Source organism: Podarcis muralis, chromosome 13, assembly GCF_964188315.1.
Source record: "Podarcis muralis chromosome 13, rPodMur119.hap1.1, whole genome shotgun sequence".
Lineage (NCBI taxonomy): Eukaryota > Metazoa > Chordata > Lepidosauria > Squamata > Lacertidae > Podarcis > Podarcis muralis.
The window spans coordinates 17,521,946-17,544,750 of record NC_135667.1 but is presented as its reverse complement, the minus strand read 5'-3'; the positions used below and the strand labels follow the sequence as shown (position 1 = coordinate 17,544,750).

General features: G+C 49.8%; 1 protein-coding gene across 2 annotated transcripts; it reads right to left on the bottom strand.

The window, feature by feature from the left end:
• Nucleotides 1-2,769: 2,769 nt before the first annotated feature.
• Nucleotides 2,770-22,110, bottom strand: DBP (D-box binding PAR bZIP transcription factor). 2 transcript variants are annotated; one of them, XM_028751717.2, is made up of 4 exons: nucleotides 20,049-22,110; nucleotides 13,400-13,738; nucleotides 7,875-8,095; nucleotides 2,770-4,560 (listed from the first exon to the last, which is right to left on the bottom strand). In XM_028751717.2, the coding sequence occupies exons 1-4, from the start codon at nucleotides 20,209-20,211 to the stop codon at nucleotides 4,345-4,347; spliced, it is 939 nt and encodes a 312-aa protein (XP_028607550.1). In that variant the 5' UTR covers nucleotides 20,212-22,110; the 3' UTR covers nucleotides 2,770-4,344. The 2 variants fall into 2 exon arrangements, with proteins under 2 accessions (XP_028607550.1, XP_028607552.1); XM_028751719.2 differs by lacking the exon at nucleotides 20,049-22,110 and adding an exon at nucleotides 17,730-18,095.
• Between the last annotated feature and the right edge of the window lie 695 nt (nucleotides 22,111-22,805).

Sequence of the window (22,805 nt, the reverse complement as noted above, 5' to 3'; positions counted from 1 at the left end):
TTGCTCAGAGTCTTGACAGAACCACTGAATGGTTTTTCTGCCTGTTGCAGCAATTGCAATGTCCTGTGCAAGATGTTGCATGGTTGTGAACTGTCTTTTTATTGCTTCTTTTATTTCTGATCTTGTATTGCAGTTTCCATTCCTTAAAATTCAAATACAATACAATACAAGAAATAAAAGAAGCAATAAAAATCAATACAAATGTTTCACGTGGACATGCTGCAAATGAGCCGAGCGCATCTTGTGGGAATTCCTGCTCTTGAATTCCCATGATACAGCGGCAGTCGCTGTTATGCAAAAGCTCACTGGTGCAGGACAAATGTCCTGGTGTTTGAGTGGGTAGTCTCAATCTCTACACCCTTAATCCCACCTGCTCCTCACCTGAGCACAGTTTAGCAATTTTGCTTCCAGCCATCTCAAGCCCCAAACTGAGGTGTTGCTGCATGCCAAAGGTATATGGCTGTTTCAGAGCACCCAGTAAAATGTGAGAGGTTCTCATGGAGAATGTAATCACAGTACACATCTATCAAGCTTTTTTTTGGGGGGGGAGGAACAAAATATTTTGCTAAGCCTTTCATCACTTTTGAATGGTCAGGCTAAACAAACAAAAGCTGTTGTGCAAGTATTTACTATGAAAAAGAACACAACAAATGGAAATTGACATCTCCACCCACCTCCCTCCAAGTCTGTATTTTGCCCACTCTTTTGTGTGAAGCATCATAACCAAGGCTGGTAGTCTTTGTTCTTGCACACTTCCTGGGATTTAAAAAAATGTGTGTGCCCACGTGTGCAGAAATAGCGGTACGCATGCTCAGAATGGAAAAAAGTAGCAGAAAGAATGGCCGAAGCCCAAGGAACGGAAATACAGCCAATATACATACCTAGTCCAGGCTTCCTCAACCTCGGCCCTCCAGATGTTTTGAGACTACAATTCCCATCATCCCTGACCACTGGTCCTGCTAGCTAGGGCTCATGGGAGTTGTAGGCCAAAAACACCTGGAGGGCCGAGGCTGAGGAAGCCTGTTCTGGTCACTCATATGGACAGCAAGTGTCAGAGCAGCAATGAATACCACTCGACTGAGGCAGGCATGAGAAAGTGAAGAAGCTTGTGTGCCACAGAGGAAATTGGGAGGGAAATAAAATCAGATCTTTGTGACACAGTTGCAAAACAAGGTCCCCATCTAGAAGCACCCAGTGATGACGCCTTCGTGCAATTTGCACTTTCTTGTCAGTGTGGTATGTTGGGCTAGGACATTGGGGACCAGGGTTCAAAAGCTCACTCAGTCATGATGCTCACTGGGTGACCTTGGGCCAGTCACTGCTTCTCCGCTTAACATACCTCACAAAGGGGGGGGGTGTTAACTAAGGTGAAGAGTAGAACCACATACACCACCTTGAGCTTGGAGAAAAAGGTGGGATATAAATGCAAGAAATAATCTCCATTTTCCAAACTTAGGTTTGCAACTGTTTTGGGACTACAACTCCCATCATCCGTAGCTAGCAGGACCAGTGGTCAGGGATGATGGGAACTGTAGTTCAAAAACAGCTGGAGACCCACGTTTGGGAAACCCTGCTCTAGACACTCCCCACCCACCTCTGTGCATGCTATAAATGTAATAATAAAATAACACGTAAAAAAGAAAATCAGTCTCTCTCAATTTATACACACACAAAGGTTGTTTGCAGAATCGGTTTGGGAACTGAAGGCCCAAGGACTCCTACGCAGGCTTGCTCCATCTTGTAAGGCAGGTGTGCGGAAACTTTGGCCCTCCAGATGGACCACAATGCCCATCATCACTGACCAAGCTGGCTAAGGGTGATGCGAGCTGGGAGTCCAACGTGAGGACCACAGGTTCCTCACCCTTGTCCTAATGAAGCATCAGAAGCTGGTGACAGGGGCAAGCTGGGCTTTTTAGAGGATGCTGATGGGCTACAGCTTAGTGGCAGGGCATCTACTTGGCCTGCATGCAGCATGTGCCCAGCAACTCTGGGTAAGGCTGGGAATGTCCGGTCCGAAATCCTGGAGAGATGTTGTCAGTGTAGGCAAGTGGTTCCTACCACTTTCTCCCCCATGGATCTCTTGAGAATAGCAGAGGGCTGCTTAATGGTTTTATCTGCTTGTTGCAGCGACTGCAATGCCCTGTACCAGATTGATGCACAGTTTTTAATTGTGTTTCTGTTGCTCTAAGCAACAGAATTACGATTAGAAGCAGAGAGGAATATTGAACACAGGGATGTACCCTCTCCCATCTTCAACCGCAAAGCCACACACACCACAGGCCACCTGAATGAAGCTTGCAGACCACTGGTGGTCCAATGACCTCTCTTTGGGGAACCCCTGCTGGAGACAGTGCGGAGCTGGATGGACCAATGGTCTCACTTCCCTGATGAGAATGAGGCACTTCCCTGTTTTTCTGTCTCTTTGTCCCCTGCTCTGAACGCCTGAAGCCAAATCTCTGCTGCAAAATGGGCAAGAATGTGCAAATCGGTACAATTTGCAGAATTTAGTTGTCTTTGCACAGAATGCTGGTGGGTTCCTCCTCCTCTCCCACCAATTAACGTAGCTGTTTTCCTTTAAGTCTCCTTTTACCTGTTACAGCAGGACATTAGCAAATAATAGGGAAATGACACCTTTCTGTAAATGAGTGGACCAAAGAACCCCAGAAATGGCTGAGGCTGATGGGACTTGTAGTACAGCAAGAGGAAGGCACCAGGTTGGTAAAATCTGAGCTGTGCATGGAAAGGTTAATACAAACGACACAAAAGATCTCGGGTTTCGTTCGTTCTTTTTTTAAAATCCTGTCTTTCTTTATTCCTAGTTTGCTCATGGTATACAACTGTGTAAACATCCTTTCGAAATAAAAGCCTTCCGTCAAGTCCGGTGGTTTCATCCCCCAAAGTCTTCAGCAACACTGTTACATGGAAAATTAAAAAGACTAGGAACCTCCCCAAAGGAGATAAAAATACCGTATTCCCCCCTCCCCCCCCATTCACTTTCTGTACGAAAGAACCATCCTTTCCCCAATTAAGAAGAACATAATCTCTCAAGTCTCTCCTGGAGCCTCTATATATACTTTTTGCTTTACAAAAAAAGAGAAAATTATATATATATTTATATATATGTTCATATTTATGGAGGGTCACCAATGAGGTTCTGTGTTTTTCGTTTTTCTTTTAGTTTCTATACATATGACGTACATCAGACAGTGTTGGACACAAACATGAGGAAAAGTGTGGTGTGGTGGAAGGGGGGGAAATAACAGAAACCATCACTTGCCTTTTAACTAAAAACAGGTATAATAGTAATAATAAGATAATCGTAATCATTCAACTAACAACCCATACACCTGCCCTCTGACACAAAGCCCCTTTTGTCCAATTGTGGGGGGGAAATATTGAGTGCACAACCCGTTTTTTTCTTTTCGTTTTTCTAATTTGGCATTTCGCAGGCAGAAGTCTTGACGTTTACTGGTATCAAAAGGAAGAGAGATAAAAACAACGCTCCTGTGTCCTCTTTTTTCTCAGGGTGCCAGGCCTCCTCTAAGTTCTCTTTGCAAAGGGTGCAGCGGGAGGAGGGCTTAGTGGTTCGATACCCGCTGCGAGATGGGAGCCCAGAACGGCTCGGGGGTGGGGGGTCCACTTTTGCAGCCTTCTCGTGTCCTTCCCCACCAACCCTGACAAAAGAGTCGACGGGAGAAAGGAGTCGAAGAAATTGTGTGCAAAAGAAGAAGAAGAAGAAGAAATGTCCACTGAAAAGCGATGCTGTTGGAAGAAAAAAGCAAGCAAGCACAGGCATCCTGATGCCTCCTTGGGCCAACTTTGCCACTGAGCCAAATGCCACAACAGGGCAAGCAGAGGTGAGTAGCTGCTGCAATCTGGGGCTGAATTCTGCCGTTTGGAGAGAAAAGTCTGCCAACGAACCAAACTCTAGCATGTACGTGGAGAGAGAAAGAGAATGGGTACTGTGTGCACGTGTGTGTCTGTGTGTGTGTAATACATCTTCCAGTGTGCTACAGAGCCCTTGTGTGTTCGCGGTGTGTCTCGTGTGCCTACGATGCCCAGTTCAACGTCTCCCAAGTCACTGCCCTTTTTCTTGGCGAGGGTCAGCTCAGGCCAAACCCAGGAAGTCTTATCCCTTCTGTCGAGTACCTGGAGCACGGCAGTCCCCGCACATGGGGAATCGTCCGTCTCGGGACCTTTCCCCTTATTCCAAACATCTGTTGTTTGATTATTTGTTTGCCCGGTTCGGGAAGACGGGGGTCAGGGTTGAAAAACCAGGGTGGCCCCACCGCGTCAGAGCGGTGGAGCGGTGGAGAAGAGCGCAGCCGTCTGCTGCCGCGGGCCTTACAAGGTGCCGTGCTGCGATTCGTACTTGGAGAGGATGCTGCGGTAACGGGTCAGTTCCTGGCGGATGTTGGCCACTTCCTGGCGCAGGACGGCGTTCTCCTTCTCCAGGAAGGCTGCCCGGACCGTGATCTGGTTCTCCTTCAGGCGGCGGGCGTCCCGCGAGCGTTTGGCTGCCTCGTTGTTCTTGTACCGCCTGTTCCAGTATTTCTCATCCTAGGTAGGAGAAACAAAACGAAACAGGTCAGTGTGGGCTTGTGAAGAGTTGGCTCTCTTTTGGAGGCCACAAATTGCTGTTTATTGTTTTAATAAATCTACTTTTTGTCCAGGTAGCTCAAAGCTCTCCACCCCCGTTGTTCAGCCAGGACACAGAGGTCCCTCTCCGAGGGCCTTCTGGAGGTTCCCTCACTGTGAGAAGTGAAGCTACAGGGAACCAGGCAGAGGGCCTTCTCGGTAGTGGCGCCCACCCTGTGGAACGCCCTCCCATCGGGTGTCGAGGAAATAAACAACTATCTGACTTTTAGACGACATACGAAGGCAGCTCTGCTTAGGGGAAGTTTTTAATATTTTATGTTTTATCGTGTTTTTAATATTCTGTTGGAAGCCACCCAGAGTGGCTGGGGAGGCCCGGCCAGATGGGCAGGGCAGGGTGTAAGTAATAGTATTATGATTATGATTATGATTATGATTATGATTATTATTGCATGATTCCCAGGCGATAGTCCACCTGGGCACTGAACAGGGGCAGGCCTGCTTAGTTCCAGCAGGGCGGCTGTACTACTTGCCTTCATACGATGTTCTGGACTTATAATATAAGCAAGAAGGGGCAGGAAAGCTGCTAACTTTGATGACATGCTTGCAGGCCTTGCATGTTCCTATGCTAAAATCAAAAGAAAAGAGCAGCAGAGGTATTTCAAGCTGCTTCTCGCTCTTTCTCCTGCATTTCTCCATATGAACCTTGTATACAAATTTAATAAATAATAATAATCTGTCACCTACTAGCGCCCATTCTACCCCAGCATCTTGGAACTGTTTGCATCCCAACTAGCCTTAGGAAGAGCTCTTTGAGATTTGGTGCCTGGGTGTGCTTTCTTTCCCCTCCCCTTCCATTTTTCCTTTTGTGACTTATTTTTTAGATGTTAAACTGAGGACAGGAAATGTCTTCTCTTTTTTTAATACTAAAAAAAAAGTTCAATAAGGCACTGGGGAGGCTTACTGGCTAAAGAGAGAGGTGCAAATGCTATAGGTCAGGTGTTGGGAACCTCTGCCCCATCAGATGCAGCTGAACTACAGCTCTCCCCCTCCCCAATCCCAGTAAGTATGAGTACTTCTCCCGGTGTGGTGATGTAGCACACAGAGGACTGAGTTCGAATCCACCCACAGCCACAACACTCAGTTAGTGACTTTAGGCCAGCTTCTGTCTCTTGGCAAAGTGCATTTCTGTGCCTCTTTCTATCTAGCTTTGTATATTGGTGGCAACACATCGTTCTGGAATCTCGGACAGAGATTGACGTTCCCCAAAAGAACACACATACTTCTTGAAAGAGCACGTGCACGGTCATGCATGCGCAAACACACCCTTTCCTGTCACCGCTTGAGAAAATATGCATGGACACGCTACTTGCCTTTGAGACACACAATGCCAGACAATCATCCGTACCCGCCAGCTCAGAAAACAGGTTTGTACCCAGCAGTGCATTTCCCAGACAGCCTCTCTCCCGCCCATAAACATTGTCACCCTGCAGCTGGCACATGAAAAAACGCTAAACCCCAGAGAGAAATTCACTGTCCTAGCCCTGCCACCCAAACCCCTTGTGGTGGAAACCAACCTTCAGGCAGGCATTTTGGGTCAAAGGCATTACACTGGGGTGTCACATCTGTCTGTCTGTCTCCTAAAAAGCAGCGGCTGGGACCATGGTGTTGTTGGGTTTTCTTGATATTAATGCGGTCAATGGTGCTACTCAGAGGTGTGTGTAATTATAACCTGCATGGCAGCACATCTGTGAGCTTTCGACAATTCAGCACACCTGAGGTATCTTAACAATTTAACTAATTAGCAGGGAGAGTTGACCTATTGCACTGAATGCAGTGCTGTGGTAGGGTAAACTGATTATTTGAAAACTGTATTTAAGTTGATCAAGTGTGTACAGTTATAGAATACTTTTAGGGAATGCTGTTGAGTACTATTGAGGAAAGGTGGTGAGAAGGGGTGTTTTGCAGCTGTTTGATTATTCTTTAAAAACAAAGATGAGCAAAGATATTGCGGGCAAGCTTTTATTCCATCGCCCCAGTCGCTGCGCAAACTCGGTTGGCGCAGATGGCCAACAGGTGCTGGGGGAACAGGGATGTTTTGCCTAGCCTGTTTTCTCAGGCCACATTCACGTTATGTGTTTAAAACGCTACTTTATTTCAGAAAATAAAAAAATGTTGCGATACCACTTTAAACAGTCATGGTTCACCCCACCCCCCAAAAAAGGAATTCTGGGAGCTGTAGTTTGTTGAGGGTGCAGAGAGCTATTAGAAGACTCGTATTCCCAGAGCCCCCTGTGAACAGGGACTGATTGGTTTAACAATCTCTGGAGATTGCAGCTCTGGGTAGAGCATGCAGTCGAAAATGGGAGGGTTTGGGCAGGAAGCCTAGCTCTGCCCACTCACGCCAGCGCATTCCACCCAAATCTTGTCGAGCGACACATGCCACAGTGGGCAGGGTCACAGCTGGTACACCGTAACCTTGGCTATCGGGTATCAGTCAACAGGAAAGAGCTTAGAAAATGTTAAATAAAATGCTAAGTAGTTTAAACAAGTAATATAATAACAAATGCCAATTCCCCAAACTTTTCGATCTTACTTAAAACGGCCCAACCTTTTAAAAAGAAAATTAAAAAAGCAACCTGTCTCCTGTTGTGAAGTTAATGGGCTGCCAGTGGTGAGATATTATGGGAGTTGTAGTTCAACAAGCACTGGAGTGAAACCACACCGGCTGTCCCTGGGCTACAACACTGGGCAAGGAAGAGCCAGGTTCAGGCCTCAAACCTCACAGGGTTGCTGTGAGAATAAAAGAGTTGAGTGGAAGGGGGAAAGAACCAGGAGTGCCGCTTCGAGCACCTTGAAGGAAAGGCAGGGTATTAATTTAACGAGCTGCGATTATGACACTGTTTTGTTTTCATTGCTAAGTTTATTGTTAATTTTTGTTGTGATTTTTTAAAACTTGCTGTTTGCTGAATTTGGATATAAATGGCCAAATTAAAAAAAACCACCTGCACCCAAGCTTTTTTCAGCTACATTGGGGGATGTACGTAGGAGCTTGTACACAAAACAGAGATCAAGGCTCGGGAACCTGTGGCCCTCCAGATGTTCCTGGCCTCCCAACTCCCTCCAGCCAGCAGGACCAATGGTCTGGGTCAGGGACGATGGGAGCTGTAGTCCAATAGCATTTGACGCAACACAGGCTCCCCTGTGCATTTGATATTATCCAAGGAAAATCTCTTAAAATACTGTTCTAAGATCTGTGCGTTTTGCGCCTCTCTCACCTTCTGATCATCCGGGACCTGTATTTTCCGTGCCTTTTTCATGATGGGCTGTGGCTTGAGCTCTTCCTCGGAGAACCGATGCTTGCGGGGGTCGAAGGTCTCGTGCCCTGGGATGCTTGACAGCGCCAAGTCGGCAGGGTCAGGGTCAAAGTTCATGAGGACCTCCACGCCCTCGGGGTCCACAGGGCTGGGCGTGCTTCGGGACACAGGTGTTACGGGACCTGGAATGGGTGTGGAGGAAGGAGAAATCCAGGTGAGCTTCACAAATAAAGAGAACCCGCAAGAGGGCAGCAGCACCCACAACAGGCTATCTGCAGGCTGGTCCGCCCCACACTTCCACTGTAACCTCTACGGAGTCCTTTGTACACAAACTCACATGTACATCCATATGTTATAGACACTGCATTATGTACATATCCACCCCCATTGTTTTTATTTTCTCTGCAGAGTGTTTCAGGAGGAGGGCTGTAGGGTTGTGTGTCTTCTTGAGAAGTGGAACAGTGAATTGGGGACACAGGGCTTCGCTGCTGCTCAGGCAGCTGCAGCTGCACACATGATGGGGATTAGAGACACGCAGAGGGGCTGGCAAATTTCTGAGGATTAAACGGCACTGCAAGACCGTTTTGGGAACAGCACTATGCAGTATGCGGTGTCCGGCTAGCCACGTGGGCCCCGCCGATCTGTTTAAATGCCTAACAGATGGGGGAACGAGGCATATGAGAGAGCGGATCCAGACAACCATTTCGCAAGTGACAACCGCTTTGAAAAAGCTCATCATGTGCCACCACTTGGAACTGGGAGGCGAGGCAACTCTGGTGGCTTGAGGAGGCAAATGGCCGTCCCGCTAAGCCGCTTGGGGTTGCTAGGGGCAAAGCAGACAAGTACACAAGAGCGAGCCCAGGAAACTCTAGCCCAGGGTTTCCCCAACTTGGGTCTCCAGCTGTTTTGGGACAACAATACCCATCATCCCTGACCCGCTATTTAGGGATGATGGGAATTGTAGTCTAAAAACAGCTGGTGATCCAAGCTGGGGAAACCCTGTTCTAGACCAATAAAAGAAACTTTGCAACTCTCCTCAGAGACCAGGGTCCCCACATCTCCCCTCAACTCAGGTGTCTGCCTTCCCATCATTCTCCCCTCCCCCCCATCACTAATCTCCACCCTCCGGATCCCTTGGGGCATGCCCGACCCTCAGAAAACTTGGGATATCGAACACCTTCTCCCAAGGTCATCCACCCCCACCTACCCCCTCAGAAAAGCCAGGAGTCCCACCCTCAACTAGATCTCTCTAAACTCCTATACACTTACCACCTATCTCCCCCCCCAAAAAAAAACACCCGCAGGGGACCCCGGAATCCCCACTCCCTTTAGGAAACATTAAAACCCCTCTTTCCTTGGATAACCTCCTACTCCTGTTCCCATTACTATACTCCTCTCCTTTTGAGGAAACCCACAATCCTGGTTCCCTCTGCCCCCCCCCCTTTGCCCTTTCTCCTCTTGAAGAACCCAAGAGTCCTGCGGCCCCCCAATATTTCTTTCCTTGGAAAACCAAGAAACTCCAGAGCCCAACGCTCCACTCACTAGGCGCCACACACGCACCCCGGAAAAAACAGGGATTTCTACTTCCCTGAAACACCCTGGAGTCCACACACACACCCCGTCCTTGGGGTACCCCACAACTCCCCAGAGAGAACCCCCACCCGGGGTCCTACACGGAATCCCTTCTTTATGTGGCAAAACCCGGGAATCCTGATCTCCACTCCCACCTCTCCTTGAAGGAAGCCAGAATCTGATCCCCTTCGCTGGACCCCCACCCCTCCAGGGGGAACCCAGGAGTCCTACTCCCGCCTCTCCGCAGAACCCAGGCGTCCTGCGTGGCCGCGCCTCCCTCCGGCCCAACCTGCCCAGCCGGGATAGGCGGCCACCCACAGGCCCACGCCCCCTGCCGCCCCCGTCCCGCGAGAGGCCCCGAAGAAGCAGCAGCAGCAGCAGCACCCGCTTCCTCCTCCTCCTCCTCCCGGGCTGCAGCAGCAGCGCCGCCTCTCACACCGCATCCCCACGTGCCCGCTGGCCCCGCCCTGCGCCGAGGAAGGGGGCCGCCTGCCAGCTGGCAGCCAGAGGAGCCGAGCCGCGACATGTGTTCGCAGAAGCAGGCCGAGGCACGTGAGCGGGAGCAGGAGGCTCCGTGCAGCAGACACGAGACCGGGCTTCCCAGGCGGGAGCCAGCAGCGCAGGATTTCCGCGCCCAGCAGCAGACACGGGATTCCCCGCAGCCTGCCGCCGCGCCGGGCGGGCAAGGAGCGCGCCTGTGCACGCGCACAGGCACACGAGAGCGCGCCTCCCCCACCTCCACCCCGCCGCGGGGGTGGGCATCCAGACCCCCCCCCGGAATTGTTGGAAAGGGGGAGGACGGAATCCAGAATTCCTGAGTTCTTTTTTTTTAATGCAAGGAGGGGTGGAGAAAGCTGTTGGTATTTGGAATTCATCTGCGTGTCTAAGGAGGAGGAGGGAACCTGAGGCTGTTGGTATTCAGGATGCTAGGAACGAGGAGGAGGAGGAGGAGGAGCGATCCAGTGGGGGGAGGGGATCGGTGTACGTGGGCAGAAGATACTGTCCAGGACTCCTGGGTTCTCATGGGGGAGCTTCGAGGCGCTGACATCCAGGATCCGTATGTGGGGGGAGGGGATGTACAGGGGAGTGCCCGGGACTCCTGGGTTCTCCCGAAGGGAAAGGGGGGCGTCTAGTGAACTTGGATGGGTTTGGTGACCTCCTGTGAAGAGATATGAGGAGGGGGGGCATGGGTATTTAGGATTCCTGGGTTCTCTGGAACAGAGAAAGTACTGAGTGTCCAGATGTCTGGATTAGATCAGTGGAAAACACTGTACTTGGGTGGAGTAGAGTAGGGTGGGAGGAAAAAGTTGGGGGAAAATATGGGGACATAGGTGGGTGGCCCTCTGTTAATACCCTGTAAAGCTTTATGGTTCAAGGGGGGGGCACCCAAATTTACCCAACTTACATCTGTGAAAAACATAATTCCTTTGCATTTTACGTCACCTTTTGCCACCAGCAAAGTCTACGCTGCCCACTGCTAGCCTGAGGAGGTACCATTGCGAAGGAAGACCGCTGGTAAGAATACCTTCTCTGGAGTGCTCACTGGGGCCACGAGGGCCCGGATCCCAAGTGTCCCGCTGTACTTCACTAAGGATGGCGTCAAAGTCGTCCCACTACCTTGTTTTCCCGATATTTCTCTCCACAAACCACAAGCGCTAGTCTCCCAACTCTGCGTTTCAAACAAAACCCAAACATCTCATGATAGCCACCCTCCTCTCTTGCGATTTCCCAAATCGCACCAAAAACCACAACTGTAAATGAAAGCAGAAAAGGGACAGTAAGTATTAAATGGTAGCAGGTAACTTTCAGAGCACTGTCTATTTTATTCTCAAGCTTAAACCCACATTAGCCTGCCCTCCCCACCGAAATCCAATGCACACATTGGAGGCAGTAATCTGAACAATATCAGTAATTACTGCAACTCAAAGAGACAGTTTGAAAATATAGTATTTCAGCTTCAGGGAAAGCATCCAGTATTTTCAAGAAGTGGAAAAGTTAGTTTTAGGAGTTCTTGGCAACTTTAGAAGGTGGGGAGCCCCCTCCCAAAATGAAAACACAATTCCCTTCCCACCCAACCAACCATCTCACAAAGTCCAAGTTTCTAAAACACATGAAATAATGAAAGTAACCAGGTGCAGGACCCTTTGGCCCTGCAGATATTGCTGAACTACAACTCCCATCATGACTGGCTGTGCTTGCTGGGTCTGGTGGGAGTTGTAGTTCAGCAATGTCTGGAGGGCCAAAAACCTACAAGCATTAAATTGCAAATCTTTATAACACGCGTAAAGGTAAAGGTAAAGGACCCCTGACAGTTAAGTCCAGTCGCGAACAACTCTGGAGTTGTGGCGCTCATCTCGCTTTACAGGCTGAGGGAGCCGACATTTGTCCGCAGACAGTTTTTCTGGGTCATGTGGACAGCATGACTAAGCCGCTTCTGGTGAAACCAGAGCAGCTCATGGAAACACCATTTACCTTCCCGCCAGAGCGGTACCTATTTATCTACTTGAACTTCAACGTGCTTTCGAACTGCTAGGTTGGCAGGAGTAGGGACCGAGCAACTGGAGCTCACCCCTTCGCAGGGATTCGAACCACCGACCTGATCGGCAAGCCCAAGGCTCAGTGGTTTACACCACAGTGCCACCCACGTCCCTATAACTCTTATAAATAGTATAAAATTGCACCCCAAAGTTTTCTCTATAGTATCCTAGCGTACCCATGAAGCTCTCATCTGAGGCAAACAACTAGGTCCACACCTGTATAGCTTCAGAACTGCTGCAACCTTCCTTCTGCACTCTCTGCAACAAAAAAATGCATGGAGGACCCTCTTGAAATTCTTAATACTTGTGATCTAAACTGGGTAAAAACCATCTGATCTGCTTCTACAAACTAGGAAGGGACTAAATCCAAACAGAGCAAAATATGCTTTTATTTTCTGCAATGGTGTGTTTGTGTGTTAAACATCTGCTGCAAACAGAATTATTTAACCAAAATTTAATGGGGGCATCAGACAACAGGGGACTAGGAAGGAGAAGGGAAGTGCAATTCTTGCAGCAGCCTGAAGGGGGCCACTGGTATTGCCACTACAACACAGAGAGGCTGGGATTGAAAAACTATTTGCAATCAGGGAGGAGATTAGAAACTCAATTTTCTCTGCAACCAGGGAGGGAACATGAAACTGCCCTCCCAAACAGGGAGGGCTCTAGAAACTGCTCACTCCTCCTATCCAAAGTGGTGTGTGCTCAGAGGTATCCCCCCCAAAATATATATATATATCCAAATAGGTAGGCTAAATTTTGCACTTGGAGTAAACACTGCACGCTTTGCATAATTTATTCCAAGGCATAACACAATAACTAATTATGTCAGACAAATAGAAAGAGAGACTGGTGCACGTAGCCTGGAAACAGGTAGCAGAGGGGGTGGGAAGGACAGGAAAAAGGCCGGAAGGGAGAGAATCAAACACTCATTTCTCGCCTGCTTCTCCACTCAAAATCTCAGCCTCCCAAGTCTGCTTTTCATTTTGTTCCATGCACTTCTCTGTAACATGTAGTTTGCCCTTGACCTTGAAGTGAATGGGGTACTACAATATAACCCTTGTTCCACTGCAGCCACTATTAGACTGTAAAAACACCTTGAAACCCAAGAGCTATTTCACAGAGTCAACTGAGTGTCTCCAGAATGGGAGCTGCAGTTCCCATCACGACTCTCTTTGCATTCATACAGCTAAAACTTAATAGGTGTGCAGCTCAGAAACGCGGGGAGCTTGGAGCGTAAACAAAGTTATATGAAACAAGGGAAGGGTGAGTTGATATTCTCACAGCTCCTTCCAAGGGGAGGAACGACAAATGCCAGCAATCACTTCGACTCCCATTTCCCCACCACCACCCTCACACCCAAAGTACAGCACAGTTTACCTGTCTGGCTGCTGCCGTGGTGGTCGTAATCGCTACCCACTAGGCCTTCGCCAGACGAGGAGCAGATGGAAGATGACGACGCGCAAGAGGCTGGCCGGCTAAGGTCCACCACCACCCCGCTGGAAGGTGAGGCAGTGGGCTGGCTCCCCGGCGAGAAGGGCTGGTGAGCTGGGCTCGGGGGCAGCCCGTTTTCCAGCAAAAACTCGTCCAAGTCAACATACTCAATCTCATTGTAGGGCAGCGTGCGTTCCCACAAAAGGGAGCCCAGGTAGGCGCAGTGCCCAGGCCTCGAAATGCTCAGGTCGTCCTCCATTTTGCGTTCCTTATCTTTGATGACACCTGCAGAAAAGGGGGCAGGAGGAGAAGCTCAGGTTAAGGAAGAAGGTTATGGGATGAGAAGCATCTAGGGGCAGAAACCTAGAGGCCGGAAGCCAAGAAAGCGGAAATCTACGAGTCTTCTGTGTGTGTGTGCAGATTTTCCACAGCACAGGGCCAGCGGAATAAAGGAAACTGATCAATGTTACACTGTTGACATGGAAGTGGACTGGGGAGATGGATTGGGAAGATGGAAAAAAGGAGGAAAATCATCATTCTGAAGTCTGTAATTGCCGTAACTTTGCAATTCAAAGGGTTTTGCAAGGTGAACAGCAATAGATTCCACCGCACAAGGGAGGGTGAGAGATCAGCAAGACATAATGTTTATGTACATAGCTGTGTGCTCTTGGAATACAACACCCAGCACTGCTGGCATGGGGAGCTTCAGGCATCCCTGGGCACGCACACGGGTGCAAAGTGCAAAAGGCCAGAGTGTCGAGGCAGTTGCTTCTAGTCCCTGGGCTTGGCCACCTTCTGAATCCAGACAGCCCCAGGCAGCCCAGGACAGAGTAAGGGGGTCCTTGCCATCTGCCTCTCCCAAGCAATCGGGTATCCAAACATCTATCTAACTGCACATGGCTTCGCATTGCATTTGGCACTTGAGTGTGGGGGTGGCTGCGTAGACAACACACATTTAAAGCACACCACTTCCCCCCCATTAACCCTGGGAATTCTAGCTTATCTCTCGCAGAGCTGCAATTCCCAGCACCCTTCAATCACGGTTCCCAGGATTCTTTGGGTGAGGTCGTACGCCTTACATGTGTGGTGGGTGGGTGTTCCTGCACGGGGCTCCCAGGTGTGTTGATCACTTCCTTACATTCTCACAGCCCGAGGGCCCAAAGCAGACAAAACAGTTCTGCTCCAATATAAACTCTGCACGGTCCTCCTCTCTACGGGCGCAGGCAGGCTGTGCAGGTGGGTGGGCAAAGAAAAAGGACAGGCTGCCAATGAGAGGGCCAGATGGCTGGGAGAGATGCGTGGGGATGGGTGGCTGCAGCATGCGGCAGCCGGCATCTCTGAGCCGCGGAGGCTGCCGAAACCTGCCTGGGCCCCATCCCTATCTCTCCAGCCCTAGAGGCCTGCATGCCGTTCACCAGCAAAAAAAACGTGAGCGCTTGCCTCACCCCAGATGACCCCATGCTCAGCCACGCTTGATTGGGCTCTCGCTCTCCCGCGCCCTCGGAGCTCGCTCACCCATCTGCCTGCCTGAATCCCTCCAGCTCGCTCCTCTTTGGTCTAGGTGGGGCAGCAGCAGCAGCCGCAGGGTGACCCTGCTGTGGGCATCAGTGTGGGGAGGGAGCATTTGGTGCTCTCTGGGGGGCAGATCTGACTGGCATCTTCTGCGCTGGTGTTGAGAAGGTGCCCATCACCACCACGCAGGGGATGCTGCAAGGACCCCGGTTGCTAGAGCTCCCCTCATTCTAAGCTCACTAGGTTGTGTTCCCATACCAAAGGACCCAGGAGTTCGGGGTCATATCATTAGATTTGCTCCCCCTTAGTGCTCAGATTACAGAAGGAGTCCAGCCTCTTTTGCAATATATTATTATTATTATTATTATTATTATTATTATTATTATTATTATTATTATATTGTTATTATTATTAACAACAACAACAACAACAACAACAACAACAACAACAATAATATTTGTACCCTGCCCATCTGACTGGGTTGCCTGAGCCACTTTGGATGCCTTCCAACAAATATAAAAGCATAATAAAGCATCAAATCTTACAGAAGATCAGGGTAGAAGGAGATTTAGCTAAGGTTGGGAGTGAGCGGGCAGGAATCAGGGGACAGACTTGCAGATTTCCTTTTGTCCCACAATTCCAGAGGTCTTCAGCCGGGAACTATTTGTTCCAGCGGGTTGCCTCCATTCTTTAACCAAGGCCACCCTCTTTCCCATGCACTTGGGAAGAACCCACTGCCACCTTCGCCCCCTCCACCCCTCACTAGCTCTCTGAAGGCTTGAGGGCTCTTGTGGTTTACAGGCCAGCATTCTCCTGAAGACGCCCCACCCCCCTGCACGAGGCTCAGGCAGGCTTGGGAGTGGCACGCCATACCTGAGCCCTGACTCTGCCTGGACACGTGGGAGAGAAGTCCGGGCCCAGCTGACACCTCCTGCGGTGACACCAGCCTGGCACCCCGAAACTGGGCGAGTCACCCGCAACGCCCCACAGATCAAGCGAAGCCTGTGCGTGGCTGCCTACTGCGCAGCTCCCCAACCCTGGGCAGCTGATCCACTCCAAATCCACCCCAGACAACCCTCTTCAACTTTTCTTCCAATGAACCCCACCCCCAAAACAACTATCACCAAAGAGTCAGAGCGACTCAGACGATAGGCTGTCCGAGATTCAGGTTCAAATCCTGGCTCAGCCATTGGAGTCACCGGGGCCGCCTTGGACAAATTCTTAATCCTCAGTTATCCTCATCTGTAAAATGGGAATATTATTAACTACCTTGTCAGGTCTATTGCAAAGATAAAGGAAGTACTGGAGGAGGGGGAGATATTATTCATGAGGATTATGAGTTGTGATGAACATGACACAGGCAGAAATACAATTGTTGAAATTATACAATAAAATATGCAGAACAATGTAGTAAATGAATTGAACTGGATGCATTTTGTCACCACTCTTAACTTTGCCCCTCAGTTGTATTAGCTTCACAAACTTGGTCCAAAGTACTCCTCACCACTTCCTAGTATTGCCCTGCGCCCCCCCCCAGTAATCTTTGAATGCCCTCCTCCTGCCACAGTCAATATTATCCAAATGATATAAAGCTATATTTGGAGTTATAAGTCAAATATTCAAAGCCTGGGTCCTTTATTTATTTATTGAATTTATACCCCACCCTTCCACTCCAAGGAGTCCAGGGTGGCAAAACAAGATAATTTTTTTTAAAAAAAATCCAAAACAGATAAAAGCATTCCAAAATATGATTACAATCAAAAACATATAAAATCAGTTTAGGAACCAATCAAAGAGGTTACCAAAGCTCAAGCCTCAGTTTTCCTCAACTGTGAAATGGGAACAACACTCAGCTTTGTGGAGGCTGTTGTGAAAAGGAAAGCCACCTGCAAGTTGCAGAACACACCAGGAATAATATAATGAAATTGCATCTCTATCAGTCTGTGGCCAGTGGCATGTTTACTCAGGTGTAAAGCCAACGGGCATTCATAAAGCTTACTTCCATGTATAAACAACCAAGGGTCCCCTGACACCTGAAAAGATAAGACATTTATTGTGCCCATAAGCTTTTGCGGAGCAGAGTTCATTTCTGTGTATCCGATGAAACTGATACCCACAATAAACTTTTTTAAAGTTGCCACAGACTACTAAACCTTCTGGAAATGAATTGCTTCCAAGTAAAACGTGCTCAGGATCGAGCCGCCCAAAGCATTGGAGAGTGGTCATTAACAACAACAACATCAACAACCTCAAAGTAACCAGGGTCAGGCGAGTTTCTCAATGGCTGGAGCCAGCAGGAGCCTATTCAAGCAGGACATCAGTTTACTTTCTGTTCCGAAGAGGAATGATTGACATTCAGCTCTAGGCGGAGAAGCAAAACTCGGTCCTTCTTTTGGGTGGGTGGGGGGCAAACCTACACCAATAACACTGGGGTGGCCAAGACTAGTCAGCACCCAAACAAATCTGTCAGAGTGCCCGTGCACAAACACGTTTGTTTATGTGTGTGTGCGAAGGGCACCCCTTGCAGGACGGGTGGCAGGATGCCCAAGATGCAAGACCCCCCCCCCCCCAAGATATATACACTCTGCCCATCTTAATGCCGGGCACCTTCCTGTCAATAGAATCAAACTGAAATAAAAAACCTGAAACAGTCCGAGATGCTCATTTGCTCTGCCTGAATTCACAGGAAACCCACCCCGGCAGCAGGGTGCCAATCACACCCCCCGCCCCAGCGCGCGCAAAAAGTGCCCGCAAAGATACCCACCGTCCGTGTCGGTGTGTCCGCCTCCCATCTTGTCCGCCGGCCAGAACCCAAATGCCAGCTTGTAGTTGGCAGCTTCCTCGCCACCCTGGTGCACCTCCCTCTTCCCCTCTCCCTCCGTGGGGCGTTGACCCCGGGTGGCACCCTGGGGTGCCCCTGCGATGTCCTAGCCGCCGCCGCCTCCTCCCGCCTTGCCCTTCGCTGCCCGCTCGCTCGTGCGAAAAAGTCTTGCGAGAGTGTTTCCCGGGGCGAAGCGCCACAGCAGCGCCCGCGCGCACGTTTCGCTCCCTCCTGCTGCGTCCCGTGGCCAGGCTGTGTGCAGCTTTAAGGGATTTACTGCTGCCAGCCAGCAGATGCGAGAGTGTGTGTGTGTTTGGGTGAGTGTGTGTACGCGCACGGGAGGTTGTGCGCATGTCCAGAGACACCGCTTGGTGGATCACCCTGGAAAACCCTAGCGAGTTGGCACCTCTCCAGCAGCAGCAGCAGCAGCGAGCGAACCCAGGCGTCCGGGCTCCCCAAAGCTCCCCCTCCCCTCCCGATCCTCGGAATCCGGGACGCACGCAGCCTTCGCACTCAGCACCGCATTGCCCGACAGAACCCAGGAGTCCTGGGCAGCTCGCCTCTCTGTCCTTCCAACCGCTTCCCCTCCCAGAAAACCTGACAGGCCTTCTCCGTCCCCTCCCCAGCCCGCTCTCTCTGTCATTGTTTTGCTTAGATCTATCAAAACCGGCTGCCCATCTTGCCAAACACCCAAGGGGCAGAAAAGCGATCGGGGATCGAAATGCACACGAGCCGCAACGGTAGGGGCAATTGAATTATAATAGAACTGTGAATTTGGAATGGGTCCCAAGGGTCATCTAGCCCAACCCCCTGCAACACAATATTCTTTTGCCCGACAATGAGGCTTGAACCCACGACCCTGGGATCATGAGTCTCATGCTCTACCCACTGAGCTATCCCACCTATAGAAGTCCCCTGCCTCATATATCTAGGAGTCCTGGCCCCCAAACTTGTCTTGCCCCTAATGCCCCTCCTCCTCCTCTCGCAGACATGCCAGGAGTTCAGGCTCCGTGGCTCCTCCTAAATCTTGTGCCACCAAAGGTATTTACCTTTTTCCTCCAGAGCGCCTAGGTCCCAGGCCCTTCCTGCAATAACTAGATTTCGACCTCCTTCCAGATCTTCCGTGGCATCCCATCCAGAAGTAAACATGGGTCTGTCCCTATGCGTATGTGGGGCCTACACGAACCCCTTGCATGGGGCCTTCCCAATTTCGAATGAATGCATTTTGATTGGAACTCACAACCCAGGAGAGGAACATTTCACGGATGGAAAGAATTAACAATGCCGCATTGGAAGCAAACACATTCTCTCCCCCCCCCCCCCCGCAATCGAGATGGAAAAGCCCAAAATGAAAGCAAGTTGGATGTTCAGGCTCTGAAGGCCATCTGGATAGAAGGGGAGGGAGGACAAGAGTATATAAATATCACTGCATATCATTCATAGGAAGGACTTCCCTTTCCAGGGGCCCTGAGTCTGAGCAGGTCTTTGCAACTCACAGATTTTGTTATGGTTTTTTGTTTCTTAAAAAAGAAGGAACGAATGGCTCAATTTTTTTATATATGAGCATTGGACAAGTGTGTGCAGGTTGGGACCTATAGACAGATATAAGGCAGGTGGATGGTGTGAAAAGCCAGGTGGACAAGGAGGCAGCTATAAGGGGGGCAAATACAGGTTGAGAGATAAACTATGGGGTGGGGAGATGGATGGGGTGGCAGGTGGAGGGACATTTATGGGATGTATTTAAAGACTGAGCAGACCAAAGCTTATGTGCCAATAATTCTGCTCATCTTTAGACTGCCTCAAAACTCTTTTTTCCACTGAAAGCAGACATTTATGAAATGAAATGGCACAGAAACGACAGAGAGGCCCGGACTAATATTATGGAATGCCTGGGAGATGTATGGAGTAGAAGGATGGCCTCTATGGTAGCCCAGGGGAGACATGATTGGCTAGGCAGACTCCTATGCAAATATGCAAATCCTGCCTCTGCCAAGGATGACAGCCCTGCCTCAGTAGCTTCCCTATCTGTGAAATGGGAATAAGAGTGACCCAGCCGTTTCAAGGGCAAACTCTGGGGGAAGATTCTGCAGTGCCCTGAAGATTAATACAAAAAACACCAGCAGCAGCAAGAAAATGGATGCATAGAGGAAATACGGAGCTAAGTACATGAATATCTACACTTAGGGAGAGATGGATAAGCAGGCAAAGGAGGAACCAGGTGGAGGAATGATTGCATGGGAGGATCGAAGAGGTATCACTCACATGAGCCCAGGTCCTTGGCCCCTCGGCGGTCGGGACTTTTGACCGGTCCCTGAAGGAGGCTCTTGAGACTGACCATCGCGGAGCTCGGGGTGGCTAGTCCCAAAGGAGGAGAGGCGAGCATGGGGCTAGGAGTCGGGCTACTTTGGGTGGCTGGGCGGGCCATAGCGAAAGCGGCAGCAGCAGGAAGATCCAGGAGGTGCCCACCGCTGAAAATTGCTTTTTTCGCCCTTCTTCTATGGTGTCGAGCAGGGGACAGCGAATAAAAACAGAAGGTCCTTGTGGAAAACAGCAGCAGAGACCCCCGAGGAAGATTCACCGATTCGATGCTCGACTGGAAAAGGAAGTTGAGGTGTAGGTTTTGGGGTGGGATTTTCTATTTTATTTTAAAGGAGGAGGCTGTCTTCTCTCTCTCTCTCTCTGCTACCAGCCTGGAAACAAGCCTCCGGAGGGGCAGGCGATGGCCCCCACCTTGCCTCACTCCGATCCAAATTTAGCAGCCAACCGGCTCTGAGGAAGATCTCCCCAAAAGATGGGCAAAGAAAAGAAATATATATATATTTATATATATATTTGCGACGAAGTTATTGGAAATTGTGGAACGGGGTGGAGTAAAGAGTTCCTAAGATCCAACGAGATTTCCCTAGGGAACGGGAGGGTTGTATTTCCAATCTTGCTAGAACAAAATTATTTCCCCTAGAATTAAAAGTCACCAGCTTTCGGCGAGCTTTAGCAGATTTAAAGCGCCAAAGGAAAACGGAAAAGTCAGCAAATCCAAAATGCCCAGGCGATCCCTTTTCTAAGGATCTCGCAGTTGGAGCAGCGGCAGCGACGGGTGATCTCCGCTGCTTTTTCTTCCAGTCAGATCCTAAATAGGCTGGAAGAGGGATGTCCGTGATCTATAAATGGGGAGGGGAGACCCCGTCTTCTCCGCAGGCAGTGAGGGAATCCGAGTGTGGGGAAACCTCTTCGCACCTTCCTTTTATTAATCAGTATTATTATATTATAATAATAAAAATAAAGGGAAACCGAAAGCAGATCCTGCCGCTTTCCTGAATCCTTCGCTCCGGCTTTCCCCCAAATGCGAATCTACAACCAATTTTTTTTTTATAAAAAAAATTACATATAAATAAAAATTGCTCCAGTTACTTTCCTCTAAGCACTTTGCAACTGTCTTCGGGTCTTTCCCCCCTCCTTTTGCAACATTCGAAGTGGGAGGAGCCGCGAGGGCCCAATGGGCGGAGCTAAGGGCGCCCTTCTCTTCCAATCGGCAGCCCAACAGCCCGAGATTTGCAAACACAGCTCCCCCGTCCCGCGCCCTTCCCGTTCTGTCATGTGCGCCTGCCATGGGGCAGGTGGGGCTCTGACCTAGATTTGGCCAATAGCAGAGCAGCAGATGGGAGGAGCCTGACCCAGTTTTGGCCAATGGCGAGGCGGCGGGAGGGGGAGCAGGAGACTGCTCGGGATTGGGAGCACGTGAGCAGGCACGTGTTGCTGGTGTTGTGATGAGGGAGCGGAGCAGAGAGAAAGTTGGGTCTTAAAGGGGCAGCGAGGAGGACACGGGAAGGTGGGTGATCCCTGCCTAAAGCGATCACAGGCTCAACCAGGAGCCGGGGACCTCTGCTCTTTCCTCCTTGCAGGCTTCTTGCCTCTGCTGCTCAGAAACACAATTGGGGCGGGGAGGAGGGGAGTGAAACATCTCACCAAAGCAGCTTACCCTTTGCAGAGCATAGGAATCCAAAGGATTAAATCCCTAATGCCAACACGCTACAAATCTCTATATAAAAGTATAGTTGTCGCGTGCAGTGCGTTACTCTACTCAGAGTTGATCCACGTAAACTGACGGGCATGCACTGGCTTCCAGCGGGTCTGCTCTTTCACTGGCAGCCTAACAGCAGTGAGATGTGCAGAACTAAAGCAGGCTCTCGCCGAAGCTGGCATTCTGGAAGGACACAGAGCTCGCTTCACACACAAATGGTGAGCTCAGCCTTTCTGCTCCAAAAATGCCCCATGTGGAGCTGCCAGGTTTCATAGCAAGCATTTCCACAAACACACCTCCCAATAATGCACATGTGGCTTTTCCTATATTGGTGCCGCAGAGTGTGGAGGGGGTGGGAGGGAGAGGGAGCTACATTTTGTGGAACTGACGATGCAATGCTTCAAAGCCTAGGAGCCTTCTCTTTACTGCAGAGAGAGGCTGCTCTCATTGGTGCATAGCTGCATGTAAAGCAACCATCAAAAGGCACAGCTACAGAGACTGATTTAAAAGTTGGCAACCTTCTTGAGGCCGAGGAATACACACATACCAGAGTGTGTGTAGAAGAGGACACTAAAAAGTCAGAACTTGACAAGCATTGCAGTGGTACCTCGGGTTACATACGCTTCAGGTTACATACACTTCAGGTTACAGACTCCACTAACCCAGAAATAGTGCTTCAGGATAAGAACAGAAATCGTGCTCCAGCGGCGCGGTGGCAGCAGGAGGCCCCATTACCTAAAGTGGTGCTTCAGGTTAAAAACAGTTTCAGGTTAAGAACGGACCTCTGGAACGAATTAAGTACTTAACCCGAGGTACCACTGTATTGAATCATTAGGATCTGTCCTTGAACATAACCAAATATCTACCCCTCATAATTGTGGGCAGAACAAGAAATTATGTAAGTAGCACTAGGTGTGTGTGTGGGGGGGGGGGGTATCTTCAGATCAAGGTGCTTCCGCTTCCCCAAACCCAGCTCCTCATCTTTTTGCTTTTAATATCTC

Coding starts and splice junctions, on each gene's coding strand:
- DBP (XM_028751717.2), bottom strand. CDS start 20,211: ATGGCCCGCCCAGCCACCCAAAGTAGCCCGACTCCTAGCCCCATGCTC. Junction 13,739..20,048: donor GGCCAAGGACCTGGGCTCAT/GTGAGTGATACC, acceptor CCTTTTCTGCAG/GTGTCATCAAAGATAAGGAA. Junction 8,096..13,399: donor CCACGGCAGCAGCCAGACAG/GTAAACTGTGCT, acceptor CACCCATTCCAG/GTCCCGTAACACCTGTGTCC.